Here is a 17,949-nt window from a genome sequence, read left to right on the forward strand (position 1 = left end):
ATCATTTTGGCCTCTAAGGAGAGCCTGTGTCTTAGAGCAGGTGCCTTACCGGTCCGGGAGCCCACAGAGGGGCCCGGGGACCCTGGGAAGTCGTGGTCAGGCCTGGGGGCAGCCCGACCTTCGGGGCCCGTGCCGTGTGCTCCCGAGGAAGCTTCGGGAAGCCGGGCCCGGCGGGGCCCGGAGGAGCGGTTGCCCGCACAGCTGCCGTGGGGCGGGCTGCGGCCGCGGTGTGGACGGGTGACCGGGTAGCCGTGAGGCCCAGCGGTTCCCCGTGGGTTGAAGCACTTGAGGAAGAGAGTTAAGGCAAGAGAAGAAAAAAAAATAGTGGGCCTCTAAAAGGAACAGATTGATTCAGGTTTCCAGTTTTAAGAACTTTGCTAATCGGAAGCTTTGTTAGTTTGGTGATGAATTAGTTTCTTTTTGCAGATTTATGCTTTGTGGTAAAATGTCATTTTATTCTCATGCTCAGATACCAAGGTACACAGGACAAGGTAAGAAGAAGACAAGCAGGCGGAAGTCTGGTGCCAAGGTAACACGCGCGAGGGCAGAGGGGAAGCGCAGCCCGCGCCACAGCAGACCGCCAGCCTGGGGGCCGCGGGTCCCTGCCGGACGGTCCCTGCCCGCCCCGGGCCCGTGCTCCTTTGTCTGCGGTCACTTGTGATAAAGTCACAGTGCCGAGAAAAGTAATCTGACTTTCAGTTTTCATCTGGGTGAAAATCATACTGTTGTATTTTTCAAATGTGCGGTTAATTTTACTTGGAGAATTCTTTGTTTTGTCCAAAAAAAAGTCGAAAATATTTATTTTCCCTTTGGATGGTCCTATACATGTTGTTTTAAAAATTTTTTTTTTAATGTTTTTATTTATTTTTGAGAGACAGAGCATGAGCAGGGGAGGGGCAGAGAGAGGGGGAGACACAGAATCCACAGCAGCCTCCAGGCTCCGAGCTGTCGGCACAGAGCCCGATGCAGGGCTCGAATTCACAAACTGAGATCATGACCTGAGCCGAAGTCGGATGCTCAACCGACTGAGCCACCTAGGCACCCCTTTAAAAAAAAAAAAAATTTTTTTTTTAACGTTTTTATTTTTGAGACAGAGACAGCATGAGCAGGGGAGGGGGTCCCATTCTTATTCTTAACGTTATGATTTTTATCTGAGGTAAATAGAACATCAGACTACTTTTTGGATAAGTTCCGGGCGATAAATGAAAGGTGTTCAGCATTCAGCAACTCATCTGCCCGTTGCACGTCGATGTCGATGACGAGCCTTTCCACGAAGCCCTGGCCGCGGGGGTGCCTGGGGCGGGGGGTGTGTGGGGGTGCACGGGGTAGGCGCCCTGAATCTGTGCCTGGCCGTGTTTTTTCCTCCCCAGAGATGACAAAAATTGACCCAGCCAGTAGATTAGCTGCTTTTAAAATTTAAGTATTAGAGTTCTTAGAAGCACACTACTCATCAGGACAGTTCTCATACCTGTTTAGGATAAGATATTTAAGATATTTAGTTTTTAGTTCTGTGAGATGCTTCAGTTCTTGTGGAACCTTAGCTTATAATCGAAGACCCTCAAAATTAAAGGGCTTTTAAACCCTGGATTTGTGGTGTTAGCTGCCTTCATTCTTGTGGTTTCTCCAGTAAATTCCCGTTATTGTACTTGTTCGTGTCGTCTGTGTGTGTTTCTACGTGAGAAGACCCTTTAGAGTGGCATTTAGCAGGTACGTTTGAACACGTGTGTGGTGCACATCACTGTGTTAAGCGCTGTGGGCACCTCACCGTGGTCCCCACCGAAACAGGCGACAGTCTCATTGGAGAGGTGAGACCCGCCCCTTAAGAAAGATGGCTAACGATATAAAACAGCGTAGTTTTTTTAAAGATACATTTAGTCAATTTGTTGGACTTTTCAAAAACGTTAAAAGCATATTTCATAGTATTACATTTTCATCCAGTCTTCCTGGTTCAGACATTTCGAAGAGGTCTATACATAGAACCAAAGCACGTCGCAAGATGAATTTTCACTTTGCAGTGAACTGCAGCCATGGTGGGCCCAGACTTTACCCTTCAGTCTACAGCGGGCAGGCCTCGTGGTCCCCCGACCTGGGGGGCGACTGAAGAATGTGGACAGGCCTGTGCCCCGGAATTGTAGGCTATCAGTCGGGCCCCTTTTATCTCACTTTTGTATTTCTGACCAAAGATACTTAGCCACTTTGAAACTTCCCCCGCTCCCCCCCTCCTTGATCTTGTTTCTGAATTGCCATGATAAATCTGTGTCGCACCCAGCATCCCCTATGTCCAGCCTGATGGGTGAGCCCTTAGCTCTCGTTCCAGTGCCTCTCGGCCTTGCCTGCATGTGCGGTGGGCTTCCAGTGTCCTTAATATCCTAACACTCTTAACATCTTAATAATCAAATACCGAGCTGCCTGTGGACGTTGACGTTGGGCCCTTCACAGGGTAGCTAGGTGGCCTTTCCCAGGGTGCAAAGCTGTGAGCGTGGCCCCGCCTGCCAGGAGCCAGTGTGGGGACCACGGGCGGAGCGGCAGGAGAGCCCCACGCCGAGCAGGGAGCAGGGGTGTGGACGGGTCGTGTTCTTCTGCAGGCAGGAAGCAGGAAGGCTCGGGACTTAGGGCTTATTTGGAGATCCTTGGCTGTTTTCAGAGAAGTTATATCCATACTAGAAATGAGCTTCAAAAATCATTTATGTCTATATGTGTATGTATGCGTGTGCGTATATATATACGTACGTATATGTATGTACGTATATATATTTGATTTGTACTTGTTACGATAAACCTGTCAATATGCAGAGCAAAATCCAAGGTTTTGGAGCGAATTTAAGTTGGTTGCATAAAAGTTACATTTCTGGTTTTTGTTCCTTTGTGAGATGCTGAAGGGTGGTGGAGGGTGGCCGGGGGCATTGGAGTCCTGGGTGGAGGGGTCTTGGGTGGGTGGGCGGGCGTGGCGGTAAACGTTCCCAGTGTGTCGGGAGCCCTCCTTCCGGAGCGTCGTCTCTACTGGTCCGGACTCCAGACTTCCGGAGTCTGTACCGGTCCGTTTCACCGTAAACCCTTTGGTGTTGCTGACCCGGTGCCAGTTGTGGTGCAGACAGACTGGTGGAATCCACTGACTTAGGTGTGTTATTTAAGACGTGAGGGAGTTTTTGTTTGCGATGTTTAGACTCAGAGGCTTTCTGTCATTGCGTTGAATGTAATGGGAAAGATCATCCTTTTTGTAATCGTTTCTCAGGGTTTTAAGTCTAGTGTGTGTGGAGGTATGTTTTGCTTCTCAAGTTCTTTCTTTTTTGTTTTGTTCTTAATTTTCATTTTTTATCTTTTTAGATTTACATCCAAATTAGTTAGCGTATTGCTTCTCAAGTTCTTAAACAGGGATGCTTCTGAATTTGTTATTCCTTGTTTTCAAAATTCTGGGATCGGCCCAGCGTGATACTGATTGAGGGCAAGGGTGAAGACCGCCATGCGGGTAGGTTTGGGGGTGGGGTGGGCATGCTTCTGTGTCTTTGCACTTTGCTCAGGGCTTTCTAGATACTTGAGCAGCGTCACTCCCTCACACAGACACACACACACACACACACACACACACACACACACTCACTCACACACACACACTCACACCCCTTCCTGAATGGATGGGTACACGTGGGTGAGCAGCAGGCCCAGCACTGGGCCACTCGCACTTGTGCCCGGCCAGCTGCGTGTCGCGGGGCCGCTTCAGGTTCGAGAGGGGACAGCCAGGCCCTCTCCCGCTGGCCCCCGAGCTGCTGGCCAGATCTGGGAGAGCGGAGCCTCGGTGCAGAGGGTCATTTTCTAGTCTGTTTTCAGAGCCAGAGGTAGGGTGCGTCTGGAGGGATTGCAGATTGTCTGCAGATCAAAGGCACTGGTGGTCTAGAGAAAGTTTTTAGAGGAGTTTAAATGTTTTGTGGCTTTCGAGACCTACGGTGGTGTTATTTTCTAGGTGAGTGAATTCTAAATGTAGTTTTACAGCTGTAGTAAAATTCTTTAAATCTTGGGTCAAAAAAGGCCTCTGGCAGGGTGGGGGGTGGGGCAGAGCTGGGGGCTTGAGACACCAGCGAGGAAGGGAATTAGTTCTCATAGGTTCCTTTAGTACTTTTGCAAAAGTGGGTTTGCTCTTTTTTTTTTTTTTTTAAAGTGGGTTATTTCTTTAGGTGTGATGTTTCTGTGCATGAGCAGTGCAGATTAAGCCTTTCGTTTGGAAAAGCAGAATTATTATTATTTTGGTGGTGGTCAAGATGTTCTAGTGGTAATTTTTTGGTATTTTTTTGGTTCTCGAGATGTTCTAGTGGTAACTCATTATTTGGTTCCTGGAAAATTTGTAGTTATTTTCACCGTGAAACTTCTTTCTCTGTGATGTTAATTTTCTGTTAATCTAGAAATGACTGAAGTCTAAATGTGTAAGTGTACTTGTAGAGAATTAGGTACATTCTGAAACCTTCTTGCAACTTTACTGTAATTTACCACGACGGTTATTAGTCTCGAGGTCGGTGCACGGGCACTTAGTGACTGCTTTCGTGCTGCTCAGTGGCTTCTGTGAAAAGACCGACCTCTAGGAGGCTACTGTCTGGAGCCCTGAGCAGGACTGCTGTGACAAGGCACCACCCACCTGGTGGCTTAAACAGCAAGCCCTTGCTGTCTCGTGGTTCTGGAGGCCGCAGGTGTGAAAGGGGGGTGTCCGCACGCCCGGTTCCTCTGAGGACTGTGAGGACGGCGTGCACCTGTCGCTCCGTCCCCGCCGGGATGCCCCCGTGGGTTCTCCCCGGGCGGCCTCCCCGTTGGGGAGCCAGGCCTGCCTCCTGCGCCTGTGACCTGTCCCGTCTGTCGTGACCCGATTGGTGAGGGCATGCTCTGGAGCACCGGGGCTTAGGGCTCCGTCTCCTCCCTTCTGGGGAGACACCGTTTAACCCGTCACAACCGCTGAGGGCTCTGAGCTCGTCCAGGGAGTGAATGCGAAGGGAGTGAATTCGTCTAGGGATTCTTTCTGTTGTTGTCACACTGGTTTGTTGTAAACAGGGCTTAATTTTAGCTACCTTGGTTCCTCCGGTTTGTCCACATGTACGTGATGGAAACTGCGGTCACTGGATCTATGTGCACAAGACAGACTCGTCTCAAGCCACGATGCAGGGTATTTAAACACATTCTAGGGAACACGTCGTGACTTGACTTCTTGTTGCTCAGAGGACTCGGATTTCCCATGTGGAAATCGGTTTTAAAGTTCTGTGGTGCTTTTGTGGTAACCTGTCGATGTTTTGATAAATCCTTCTGTCAGTGTGGCTTGTTTTCCAACGGGAGAAGTGATTTGGAGTCACGTTGAGTGAATTCATTAGGAACCCGATTGAGTAAGGGTTCTTTAGATAAACACTTAGTCACAGTTAGGGTGACACATTCCTGTGTAGCTTAGAAATGGATTTGGAGCCCAGTTCCAAAGCAGATGGAGTGTTTTTAAATTTTACCCCCTAGATGACTAGAACTATAGCTTTAATTTTTTTTCTAACGTTTATTTATTTTTGAGACAGAGAGAGACAGAGCGTGAACGGGGGAGGGTCAGAGAGAGAGGGAGACACAGAATCTGAAACAGGCTCCAGGCTCTGAGCTGTCGGCACAGAGCCCGACGCGGGGCTCGAACTCACGGACCGCGAGATCGTGACCTGAACTGAAGTCGGACGCCCAACCGACAGAGCCATCCAGGCGCTCCGAGAACTGCAGTTTTAAAACAAACTAATTATTACTTCTAAAAATGCGCATTGTGCCGAACATCAGAGCGCGCTTGTCTGTGGAAGTTGTCTTCCTAAAACTAGTCCTTGTGCCTTTACCGGCGATACTGCTAGGACCAGTCAGAGATCACCAGGGACGGAGAGGGAGGGATCACTAAGTGTCTGCGGTTCATCACGGGGACTGCAGTTACGTCACATAAACCGTTACGTGACTTCACGGGCGAGAGAGACTTTTTTGGAATAATACCGTGTTTTGTTAAGTTGCTTTACGTTTACGTCCCATTTACTTCACACTGGTTCGACCTTTTGAGTTTTCTCAGGAGTGTTCTGACGGAGAGAGTGTGTTTCTCGGTATCTGTAGTTGTAAATGGGTTTAAATGTCACGAGTCACGGTATTTATTTCCACATGTATATGTCTTTGAAAACACGATCAATCCGTGTCTCAGCGGGTATGGATCGTAAATGACGTCGGGCACGAATCCGGGGACCATGTAGGTGGGTGGTGCCTCTCTGTAGTTGATCACACGGGGAACTTCCAGAAAGTGCTTGGGAGACGGTGAAACGTTTCTGCCGTATGAAAGTGCCGCGTGTCGTCTAAAGGAGGACAGGTTGGTGTTTCTTTTCCCGGACGTCTCTTTCACAAGAATTGATTTCTCTACGTTAGGAACTTCTGGAGTGTGTGGCTCTGTACAAGGCCCGAAACACTGTGTGGCACATGTCCTGCCTGCTGTCGGCCGGTCACGGCCTCTCGTGGAGAAGTGTGAACTGTGTGTTAACACACACGCCCCACCCTGTCCGTACGCGTACCGAAGGTGCGTCCTCCTGGAGCGCCGTCGTCACGGCTTCCTCGCCCGCTCGCCTCTCCCCCTGCACACGCCTCCTCTCTTAACTCCCAGCAGCAGTCCCGGCTGGAGAATACTACTCTAGTTGAATTCGGTTCCTTGTGTGGTCGGCAGTAGAGCGTGGACGGGGGAGGCGTCCGTGGGGGGACACGGGAGAGTCCTCTGCACACGTGCGGGCCCGGCCACAGCACTGCCCTCTGTGGTGCGGAAGGCCGAACCTGGGGAAGTTGTCCGTGTGAACCCACAAAAGTGCAATTTCATACGAGTCGACCTAATGGCGTGGCATGAGTGTTAAGGGCTAAGCTCTGGAATCAGACCTTAGTGTTGACCTGACCCTTGAGCTTTCTGGGGACCTTGGCAAGTGACTAAAACGACTGCACGCCGCCTTTTCCGAATCAGCGGGGAAGACGGCCCCTGCCCCCGCGCCTCCCCTCCCTCCCCGTGCTTTAGGCTGCTTTTGAGGATGAAAAGGAGATCGCCTGGAGGAAGATTTGAAGGTTCTCCAGAAAGGCTAGCTGCTTGTATCGCCACTAGCGTGCTTTGTTTTTGTTGTTGTTGACCTAGACGTGTCTGAGGGCAAAAGGAAATGGGACCAAGGATGGAGTAAAGTGAGGTTGTGCGGATCAAGGCCAACTGAAAACAAGAAACTGCGGTGTGCGGTTTTGCGCCCGTAACACCAGATGGGCAGGACGGGGGTAGAGACGCTTGAGGATCTTGTACCGTGTAAGGTGTGCAGAGGCGGACGCGGGACACTTGTCCGCGGACGGGTGAGGCAGTGTGGATCGGGCAGTTGTCCGGTGTCTGAAGTCAGACCGGTGCTTTCGGCAGCAAATCTGCCTTCGACGCGGGGGCGGCGGAGAGGGCCCCTCTGGCCTCGACGCCTGTTCTCTTTGGCGCTGGGTGGACAAGTGCCGTCTTCCCTGATGAATGCTTTGTTTTACTGCCTGGTTCGTTCATGTGCACTAATCTTCCTTCTTCACCCGTGGGCCCTCCTCCTTTCTGCAAGTTGGCGACTTACTAATTTAAGATAACTTTTGACGCAGTGATGGACACGTAAGAGGAAATGCAGAAGTTATTTATAAGTGAGAAAGCTTCTTTATAAACGGGGAAGGGAAAGATACTTCCATTTAGGGAGGGAGAAGAAGAATGGTTCGAACACATTACTTTTGACATTCTCTCCTTCGGAAGTTAGCCATGCCGTGAACTGGGGACGCGCTGATAGGTCACGGGGTTACTCTCCCCTCCATGCAGCTGTGAGATCTCACACACACACACACACACACACACACACACACAGGTTTGTGTATGTCCGTGTGATGTTTTCTTGTGTCAAATAGCTTCTTAATGTTTTGTTTCACCAAGGAGGCCTCTTCTCTCTCCCGTTCTGTTTTTCTAGGCCAACAGTGAGGCCAGTCAGAGTGACACGAGTCTCTCCTCATCAGAACCAAAGAGCAGAAGCAGTCTCCACTTGCTGACTCATGAAACGAAAATTGGACCTTTCCTAAGTCACAAAAGTCTAGATGTCAAAGACAAAGCTGGCCTTTGTCCAGACGGAGATGGTATGGAAGGGGATTCTTTCTTTGATGATCCCATTTCTGAACCGGAAAAAACTTACGGCTGGTGAGTAAACCGTGTTTTTGGATTATCAGGCCAGAGGCTTAAAAACATCATTTCCCAGTATTTCGTAATTTAAAAACGAGCTACTAAAGCTTCTGTAATTATTGATACGTAAGTCTGATTTTGTGTCGCTAAAGCCTTTCGTGCCGTGAAACAACCCCAGGTGGCAAAAACCTGGGTATCACTGATTTCCGTCGGCGGGCACGTACCGAGTGCCTGTCCCGTGCCAGGACGGGGCAGCCAGAGCTCAGGCAGGGCGCCTCCCTCCAGAAGCCTGCAGTCTTGTAGACAGAGGCACCAAGGAGGAGGCGGTCCCGACAAGCCGCCAGGGCGATGCAGCCAGAGTGATGGCCGAGCAGTGACGGGAGCAGTGACGGGGCGAGCAGAGGCCGGTGGTGCTCGGCTAGAGCGTCCGTCCTGGGTAGGGGGGGAGCTCACTGAGTTGGTGAGTCGGCCGGGCAGATGGCGGGGCTTCTGGAACTCCGGGGAGAGGAGGCAGCTCGCGCAGCCCTGCGGGCACGGCAGAGAGCGGCGAGGGGCACTGCGGCGGGAGTACGTACGACTTCACCGTTAGGGAGACCGGGAGCCCTGGGGGTCTGGCTGCTGGGCGTCCATCTGGGAGGCGGTCGGGATTATCCGGGTGAGAGACGACGTCAGAAGTGGTGAGAAATTGGCAGTCTGGGGGTGTGCTTGGAGGCCGGATCCAAAAGTGTTTGCCGGTCAGTGTCAGAGAACGAAGTGACCTCGAGGGAGGGTCCAGGGTTTTCAGCTGAATGGCTGGAAGGTTGGAAACCCCGCCGACAGGTGGAGAGCAGGGCTGGGCTGCACAGCTCGGCAGGTGACGGTCTAGAACTCGGGCTGGGAAGCTCGCTGCTGCCGAGGTCAGGCCTCAGGCCGGTAACTGAGGGCGTCCGACGACGGGCATTCGGGGGAGAGGTCTGGGCTCGAGGCCCAGTGAGGGGGGAGGGAGGTGTCCGTGTTGGATGCTGCCCCTAGAGGAGCCTGGAGGCTGTCACCTGGGAAGTGGCAGGTGGCACCTGGAAGTCAGCGAGGGGAGGAGGAGGGGGAGAGGGAAGGGACCCGGGGGGTTCGGAGAGGTGTCCTGGAAGGAGGAGGCCGGAGTGAGTCCTGGAAGCCAGTCACTGCGTCGCAGCACGGAGGCAGGGGTGACACGGGGGCGGGGTGCCGGATCGTGGGGCCGGCCGCGGTGGCGGAGGGTTAGAGCGGGTTGGGCAGAGGATGGGGTGGATGGTAGGTGGGGAGCTGTGTCTTACAGGGGTGTGAGGGGTGGGGGGAGGACAATGAAGTGGGGAAGTGGGGAATGGCCGTGCGCCTGTCTGCTGAGGACAGCGCTAGGAGGGAGGGGGCCGACGTGCAGGGGTGCGGGGAGAGGCCGGTCTTGGCGGTGCCGTGCGCAGGGCGGAGCGTGCGGGTGCACTTGGCAGGGTGGGGGGGTGAGGGGTGACGGTAGCGGCCTGGGAAGGTTCCTGCTGGCGTGGGTGGGCGTGGGCAGGGCTGGAGAGGAGGCCCCGGGGAAGGGGTGAGGAGGGCGGTGGGGCCGCGAGAGGCCCACGCGAGGGCGGGGCACCGCTGGGGAGGTGGCCTCTGTGCTGCCCCTCGCCGGCTTCTAAAAATCACAGAGCCTGAAGGTGCCGAACAGTTCAGTTTGTAAGGTCGCAGACGATTTGGGAGAGGCCAGCGGGCTTCTCCGGTCACGCGCCGCGGACTCGGCGACTGCACGTTGGGTCCCGGCGCCGCGCGCACTCCCGCCGCGGTGGAGTCGCCTCTGTGTCCTTGGCCTGGCCGCAGGCGACTGAGCGACCCGCTTGTTTGTTGGCAGGAGGAGCGAGCCCGGGCCGCCCGCGGGAAGCCTCGCCTCGCTCTCGGACGCGCCCCCCTTGAAGAGCGGCTGCAGCTCCCTGACCGGAGCCCCCGGAGCCCCCGGAGCCCCCTCGTCCGCAGAGGCCGGAAGTGAGTGCGCTGGAGACACGGCCGAGGCCTGGCGATGGGTTTTGTCTGGTTAAGTAGCCCGTGAGCCGTTTCCTTTGCGCGAGTGCTCAGCCCGCGGTGCTCCTGAGGGGGCTCCCGTTCCCTCCCTTTACCACGGTCGTGGTCGCCTCGCTTCCTCGTGCCGCCGCTTTCCCAGCCGTCAAAACGCTTCCAAAACCCAGTTCCTAGCCGCCTTAGATCGTGAGTGTGTCGAGGCATTTCTCCCGTGTGGGGCATTTAGGTGGACTCGAGCAGGACTTAGAGTCGATCGGTTTTTAAGAATTTGTTTTGTAGGTTTTATGATTGCAAATAATCGTCACGGGAATGTTAAAATCTTCTCCCTTCAGCCATTTGGAGCCGGCCCATCTTTTTTCCCCTTTGGATATCAGAACCCCAGATCATTGTGTGCGTGTGTGTGTGATCTCCTAGATTTATTTTATGTGTTTGTTCACCATGATGCGTGTTCTTTTTTTTTTTGATAAGTTGGCGAACATGCGGCGCATACTCCTGGCCTGGGGGGTGGATTCCCGTGGTTGGTCGCTTCCGCACAGCACCCAGTGCTCATCCCAGCAGGCGCCCTCCTCGGCCCCCATCACCCACTTTCCCCTCTCCCCCGCCCCCATCCACCCTCAGTTCGTTCTCTGGATTTAAGAGTCTCTTGTGGTTTGCCTCCCTCCCTCTCTGTAACTTTTCTTTTCCCCTCCCCTCCCCTCCCCTCCCCTCCCCTCCCCTCCCCTCCCCTCCCCTCCCCTCCCCTCCCCCATGGTCTTCTGCTAAGTTTCTCGCGATCCACACAGGAGTGAAAACAGACTGCATCTGTCTTTCTCTGACTGATGCGTGTGCCCTTTAACGCCCTCCCGTTCCAGCCATGCCCCCAGCCCCTCCATTCAGGTGACCCATCCGTGTGCTCTTTATGGTTCAGAGTCTGACTCTTGGTTTCTCTCTTTTTTTCCTTTTGCTCGTTTGTTTTGATTCTTAAATTCCACACGTGAGTGAAATCGTATGCTATTTGTCTCTCTCTGACTTCTCTCCCTCGGCATTATACTCTCTGACTCTATCCACGTCATTGCAAATGGCAAGATTTCCTTATTCGGAATGTGAATCTGACCTCTCTTTTTCCACGTACCGGAGAGGCAGATTGTCAGACGTGGTAGGGCCGTGCCGCTGCACGGTTTACCTTCCCTCCCCTCCCACATGCAGGTGGTGACAAGACAGAGGGTTTGAAAGTGTAGCCTTGAACGAAGACGCGTGTCGGTGAAGTTTGTTTACTATATCACAGTAAATAGAGATTTAATGGACACTGTTTTAGACCCTACTAAAAAGTAGATCTTTATTAAGAAATTGTGTGATTTTTGCATAATTTTGTAGTATTTACTAACCTTTGTTTTTTAATTTTTTTTATGTTTATTTTTGAGAGACGGAGCACAAGTGGGGGAGGGGCAGAGAGTGGGGAGACACAGAATCCGAAGCAGGCTCCAGGCCCCGAGCTGTCAGCACAGAGCCCGACCTGGGGCCTGAACTCACAAACCGAGATCATGACCCGAGCCGAAGTCGGACACTTAACCGACTGAGCCCCCCGGGCGCCCCTACTAACCTTTTTATGTTACGTGGTGCGGCTGCGGGATTCCCCAGGATATGTGAAGGAGATGACGTGTGGCTTCTTTGAGCCGGGTAGTAAACTGGCCACCTATCTGTTCATGTGGCCCACGCCCGTTCCCCCCCCCCCCCCCCCCCCCCCCGCCCCCTTCTTCCCCAGTCGTTGTCACCTGCAGTGAGAACTTAGCGGGTCATGGTCAAGTTGCTCTTAACGGTGAGTAGAGAATGACGACCGGGAGAGGATGTTGAGCACTTAGGACTGAAAAAACAATCAGTTTGGTAAATGAAATAGCCGTTGAATTAAAGCAAAATTGAAGGAAATAAAATTGAGAATAACCGTAGTGCCTGAATTTACACTTAATGAGTCTTTTCACAGACGGTGCTATCTGTTAGGCCAGAAATTATTTCCTGGTCAGATTTCAATAAAGAGCAGTATGGTGTGTGGTTAAAAAGGGGGTGCGATGCATGATGTGAGCATCATTCGTCAGAGTTTGCAGTTCTGTCTTCGAGTTTGGTTATGACGTTATAGTCATAAACCCTATACCGGCAAAACCAGTGATACGCCTTAGAGACTGTCGGGTTCTAAAAGTCAATGCCGTGTGAATGTTTTTCCTCCACAGGTAAAAGAGGAAACACGGTTTTGAAAGATCTGAAGTTGGTCAATGATAAAGTTGGATCACTTGGATTAGGTAAGTAGATTTCCTGTTTTTAGTCTTAATGGCCTGAAGGCCATTATGTTTCAGAATAAAATCTTAAATGCAGCGGGTTGGCCTGCAGCAGGCGGCTCCTGACTGGGCGCCTGGCGGTCCCCTGGGGTGGGTGACGCAGCGGCCACCACAGGCTCCCTGCTTGTGGAGCTTGGGTTCTCGGGGGGGGGGGTTCTGCCTGGGACGGGCCCCTGCAGACACCCGCGGTGTGGGGGGAGCCAGTGGGCGCTGGGGTGGAAATGGGCGGGGGGTGGGCTCGTCCTCGCCCCGGGGGCGACTTCCCTGCCGAGACCAGGTGGGTGACGTTTCAGCGCGGACCGAGGACAGTCTGTGCAAAGGCAGAGTCCCTTCTCTGGGCACCGGGAGTGCGCCGTCCAGGCCCTGGGGGAGCAGCCTGAGCGGGAGACAGGCTGTGGATCTGGTGTTCACTTGTGTCATGTGGAGTGGTGGTTTGTGACCCTGAGGGAGGAAATGCCTTTCTGCGGACGCGAGCGCTTACAGCGCCCTGGGGCTCTCCTCCGGTGTCCGGTCCCGGGGGAGGGACAGAGGCGGATGGGCGTCCTCTAGGCGCACCTCACCCGGGAGGGGCTGGAAGAAACGGCTCGGCCCGCGTGCTTGGCGGTCCCTCTTCCGTCCCCGCGGGACATGGGTGTGTGCCCCACGCGACCTTCCGCTGCCCCGGATCTGCGCTCACGGGGTGGGCGCTGGGGCCTGGCGACACCCTCCCCCCCCCCCCCCCGCATTCTGGAGGACACTGCAGTGAGCGGAGAGGACTCCGGTTTGGGAGCGGGTGGGTGCAGGTGACATCGCAGATGGGGCCTCCCTCCGTGGCACGTCCGAACAGGCGGAGGCCGGCTGTGCCCTCTCCGGGCCTGTCTGCGGGCGCTGACGGCACCCAGCTCCTTGTACGCTGGAGACAGTCTAATGACACACGCAGGCCCTAGTGAACGGTGCCTCATGAGCGCCAGCTGCCTCTGGTGGTGTCTCGGCTCGCCCTGCAGCCGCAGCGTGGACGCGCCCCAGCTGCCGGACTCTGCAGCCGTGGCGGTTGCGGTGGCGGTGAAGGTGACGCTGGGTGGGCCTGCGCCCTTGCCCAGAGTTCCCCCGGTTCCTGGGCAGGCCGCCTCTTCCTCAGCCCCACCCGCGGCTGCCGGCTCAACCTGCCCCTGGCCCGCCCCCTGGCCCGCCCCCGCCCCGCTCCCTGCCTGGCCTGCTGCCTCTATGTCTCACCTGCGTCTCACCTGTGCCAGGTGTCTGCCTCCTGCTGTCCCTCTGCTCTGACAGCCTGCTCTTTGTCAAAGCCAGGGCAGCCCCAGCCTGCTATTGAGGAGGGGACACTGAGTGTTCCCCTCGTGGAGGGAAGGGGCCCGGCCGCGCCGCGGGTGCCAGCTGGGAGAAGGGGGCCCTCTGCTTCCCTCGCCTTCGCCGGGACCTGTGCGGTCGTTGGGCTGGGGCTGTGGGTGCCACTGCGGGGAAGACCTGGGACTCGTCAGCTGAAGTCTGGTCATTCAGCCGGACGCGGGGGTTTGGTGTAAATCAGCATTTCTGTTTAGTTTTGTTTGATGGTATTGCAACAGTATTGCTTCCTGTTTGTTTTCATCGTCGTCATGAATTTGTGGACTTCTCAGTATTTGAAGTAACGTACGAGTGTTAGCGGGCCAGCCTAGGGTAATAATGACGCTGGCGACACGCACTTGTCACCATAGCAGCAGGTGGTTTTATCTCAGTCTTAACCCTGTGAGGTTGGTTTTAGTATTTCCTCCATTTCTGCAGATGAGAGCCAGGTTACGTGAGTTGCCTGAGGTCACGCGGATTGTGAAGTGCGGGTACGTTAACTGAGAGCCCCACCTGGACATTATTTTAGTTTTTTAATGTTATTTATTTTTGACAGAGAGAGAGACAGAGCACGAGCAGGGGAGGGGCAGAGAGAGAGGGAGACACAGAATTGGAAGCAGGTTCCAGGCTCCCAGCTGTCAGCACAGAGCCCGACGCGGGGCTCGAACTCACAGCCCATGAGGCAGCAGTAGGGGGTTCATGATAACCTGGTTTTGAGGTCTCCCATTACATCCAGCACCTGATATTTTTAATATCAGACGACTTTACAAATGATAAACATACAACGTGATTTAGCTTTTGGGTACTTGGAATAAAAGACTGGGTATCAACCACATTTTATGAATGACATTTTGTTATTTCTTAGGTAGTTTATTTGGTCCTTTGCTTTCGTGTCCTATACGGGAAAGATATTTCTAACCCTGGAGACTTCATTTTTAATGATGCAATATCATTCGGTAATGGGGTTTTTCCTGAAGGAAACGTGAGTGTGCGATCGTAGCTACATCGTGAAGCGTGCTGATGTAAACGTCGCCCGTCTTTTCTTAAACTTACAGGGACTGGAGAAGACGACGACTATGTTGATGATTTTAACAGGTAAGAAAAATAGCTGGGCAACAAATAAATCGCAAAGAGTTTGTGACACAGGAAAGTGTCACGGAATTACGTTGGTGCTTATTTTAGTGTATTTGACTCTCTCGTGCACGCTAGTCACTCCAGAGTTACACCCTGCACTTTGCAGCCTGTTTTGGTTTTGCATTAGAATGCGAACAAACGCGTCATGTTCAGGAAACTTGGTAAGAACACAACACGGCCAGTCGGAGGCGTCAGGTCGCATCAGGTCGCCGTGGTCCACGTGCGCTCCCCCAGCCATGTGGAAGGTGGGGACGCGTGCCTAACTTCAGACATTGCCCTCTCCAACTAGTGTCCTCATTCAGATGACAGGTCATGTTTTGTTCAGATACCTTTTTACGTACGTAATGATACTACAATCTGTGAGTTGCCTGATGGTTTGGAAATAATTGTTGTGGGTGTGATGAGAAATTTTAAATTAGAGCCTGAGAATTTGATGTAACTGACAAGGTTTCACCCCCCCCCCCAATTGAGAATTTATATTTTATTTCTTAACAGAATGATTTATCATACAGTTTTCTTGAGAGATGGCACTGCTTGTAGATGAAATTTTAAGAACCTGGGTTTGTGCTTTTCCTGGCATTGTGGCCACAGTCACCATCACGGACCTTGGTTTTCTCATGTCTTAAGTTGACTCCCCTGTTTCTGTTGCCCTCGATCAGTTATGTTAAGGGTCAGGTGAGGTAATATGTACAAAGTTAATGGCACCTGATATTTCATTTAAACGTTCATGTTCAGTGTCCTTTATTCTGTTTCCTTCTCTCAAACTAGTACCAGCCATCGCTCAGAAAAAAGTGAGCTGAGTATCGGTGAAGAGATCGAGGAAGATCTTTCTGTGGAAATGGACGACATCAATACCAGTGACAAAGTATGGTGTTAGCGTTTCCTGTGGAACGCTGTTTGTGTCTGTTGTCTTGACTTACTGTGAAGCTTCAAAAACTGTACACGGATTAGGAGAAAAACAGTTGAAAATCGTGACGTGACAGCTACTGGGCCCAAGTCGAGAAACCATGGCCTATACGCGTCTGTAGGGTGCCCCTGATGGCCGCTCCCGGGGTCAGTGCGTGCCGCTGGGGCACCTGTGCCCTGTGGCTGGGCGTCGTGGGTGTAGGTGGGCCCCGGTGGGTCGGGACTGGAGTCCGAACTGACCGCCTCAGGGGTGTAGACGGCAGAGGCCAGAGAAGTCGGGACAGGACTGGGAGTGGGCGCAGGGACGGGAGCCCCGTGCAGGGGGAGGTGAAGCGGCGTGTCAACAGGCAGGCCAGGGCTGGCGCGGAAGCCCGGAGAGGACGATGCGGCGGACGTGCGGCGGGCTGTGCGGTTAGGAGTGCGTCCTGGAGATCCTTGTTCTCGGGCAGAGGGCACAGTGTACTTGGGTGGACGCACGTTGCACTCGAGACGGAGGCGGCATCTCAGGCTGTCCCGTCGGCGTCACAGAGGCGGCTGCCGGTCAGGTGGGCGCCTCTCAGGCCGTAGGCGGCCCGGCCCGGAGGTGGACGAGGGGCGTTCCCCAAGTGCCCGTGACCGCCGCGGGATGAGCGGACGCGGCAGGCCGTTGGGAGAGGCGGCTCGTCGGAGCCGGCAGGCTCCGGGAGCGTGTCCTTTTGCGTCCTGTGGTCTCCTGGGCGCGCTTTAATCGGTCATCTCCAGCCTGCCCGTTGGCACAGCGGGACCAGTAGTGTGTGCCTCACGGGAGCGTCGGGAAGGCTGGGGGAGGACGGCTCCCGGCACTTGGTCTCTGGTCGCACCCGATGTACCTGCAGCCACCGGGGCAGCTGGGAGGGTTATGGCAACAGGTGTTCGTTAGCGTGGCCTTGGGCTGCGAGCTCAGCCTTCGGTAATCGTCCCAGGTTTCGAAATAGGGGGAGGAAGGGGAGGGTTTAGGGGACTTTTGAATATGAAGTGGTTTGTGGAGTACAAGGTGATCTGTAAATGACAGCAGTATGTTTTAGAGATTATTTATGACTCTCTCTTCTGACACCAGCTCTCTTTCCTTTTTCTGTTTGAACCACGAAGCTTGATGACCTGACGCAGGACCTGACTGTGTCCCAGCTCAGTGATGTCGCGGATTATCTGGAAGACGTTGCATAGACACGAAAGGAGGAAGTATTCTCATCAACAAAGGACAGAGGACTCTGATCAGTTGCATCCCCCCCCCCCCCACCCGCCCCAGACAATCACTCTTTGCTGGAATGTCTGCTCCCTGTTGGTGCCTTGTGTTTCAAAAAGACTGCAGATATTTTTAAAAATTAACTTTTCGTTATACTAAACAAAACGCTTCCGACTTGAGCCCATGTGTGGAAGATACAAGTTCTTAATTTGGTTTGGCTACACATTTCTCTGTGGAAATTGATTATCTACAACTCAGACTCCTCACAGGGAGTGAACCCATGAAAATACGAGTATTAAGAGCATCCGAAAGGTGTCAATAAAGCTGTAGGTTCACACAACTCTGTGTGTGTGTGTGTGTGTGTGTGTGTGTGTGTGTGTGTGTGGCTTGAGCCGTCTGGAATCAAAGCATATTCGATATTAGGTGGTTCTGCACATACTTGGCAAAACGACCTGGTACATGTGTAGCATTGAAGCCTGTTACTTGAAGTTAAATTTGACGTGTCCGCTTTATTGTGTATTTCCTTCCATCTGGAAGGGTCGTTAGACCAGGAAGCTTCTATGAAAACACTTGTGTGTGTGCTACGTAGTTTTGCCTGATTTGAAGAAATCTAGAGGTTGCTCCTTTAATTCCTGGACTTGTCGCTGACATTAGTGGTCGCTGCCCAGGTCCACGTAAGGAGCGTCAGCGGCAGGTTGTGTTCTTTATAGTTATAATTTATTGCTTATAAAGATGCCTGGAAACAGACGAGAGGCCAAAAGGCGTCGGAAAGCATGAAGCAGCGCTTTTATTTCAGATGTGGAGGCTGGTCGTATCCAAATCCAGACTGGACGGGAACAGTGGTGATGGCCTAAGACCACATCTGGTCTGACGGGCTTTACCCACTCACT

At 53.2% G+C, this 17,949-nt stretch overlaps 1 protein-coding gene across 3 annotated transcripts in view; it reads left to right on the forward strand.

Annotated features, from left to right (window-relative positions):
* The window catches only part of CEP43 (centrosomal protein 43), a 29,811-nt gene extending 12,412 nt beyond the window's left edge, over positions 1-17,399 (forward strand). For 2 of the 3 annotated variants that reach the window (XM_042987526.1, XM_042987525.1), the window contains 6 exons: positions 7,971-8,194; positions 10,032-10,162; positions 12,397-12,465; positions 14,874-14,913; positions 15,721-15,817; positions 16,966-17,399. In XM_042987526.1, the coding sequence (XP_042843460.1) occupies positions 7,971-8,194; positions 10,032-10,162; positions 12,397-12,465; positions 14,874-14,913; positions 15,721-15,817; positions 16,966-17,040 (636 nt within the window). In that variant the 3' untranslated portion in view covers positions 17,041-17,399. Of the gene's footprint in view, positions 1-469; positions 530-7,970; positions 8,195-10,031; positions 10,163-12,396; positions 12,466-14,873; positions 14,914-15,720; positions 15,818-16,965 lie in introns of all 3 variants that reach the window. The other variant, XM_042987524.1, reaches the window with a different exon arrangement.
* Positions 17,400-17,949: the final 550 nt, after the last annotated feature.

Source organism: Panthera tigris, chromosome B2, assembly GCF_018350195.1.
Source record: "Panthera tigris isolate Pti1 chromosome B2, P.tigris_Pti1_mat1.1, whole genome shotgun sequence".
Classification (NCBI taxonomy): Eukaryota; Metazoa; Chordata; class Mammalia; order Carnivora; family Felidae; genus Panthera; species Panthera tigris.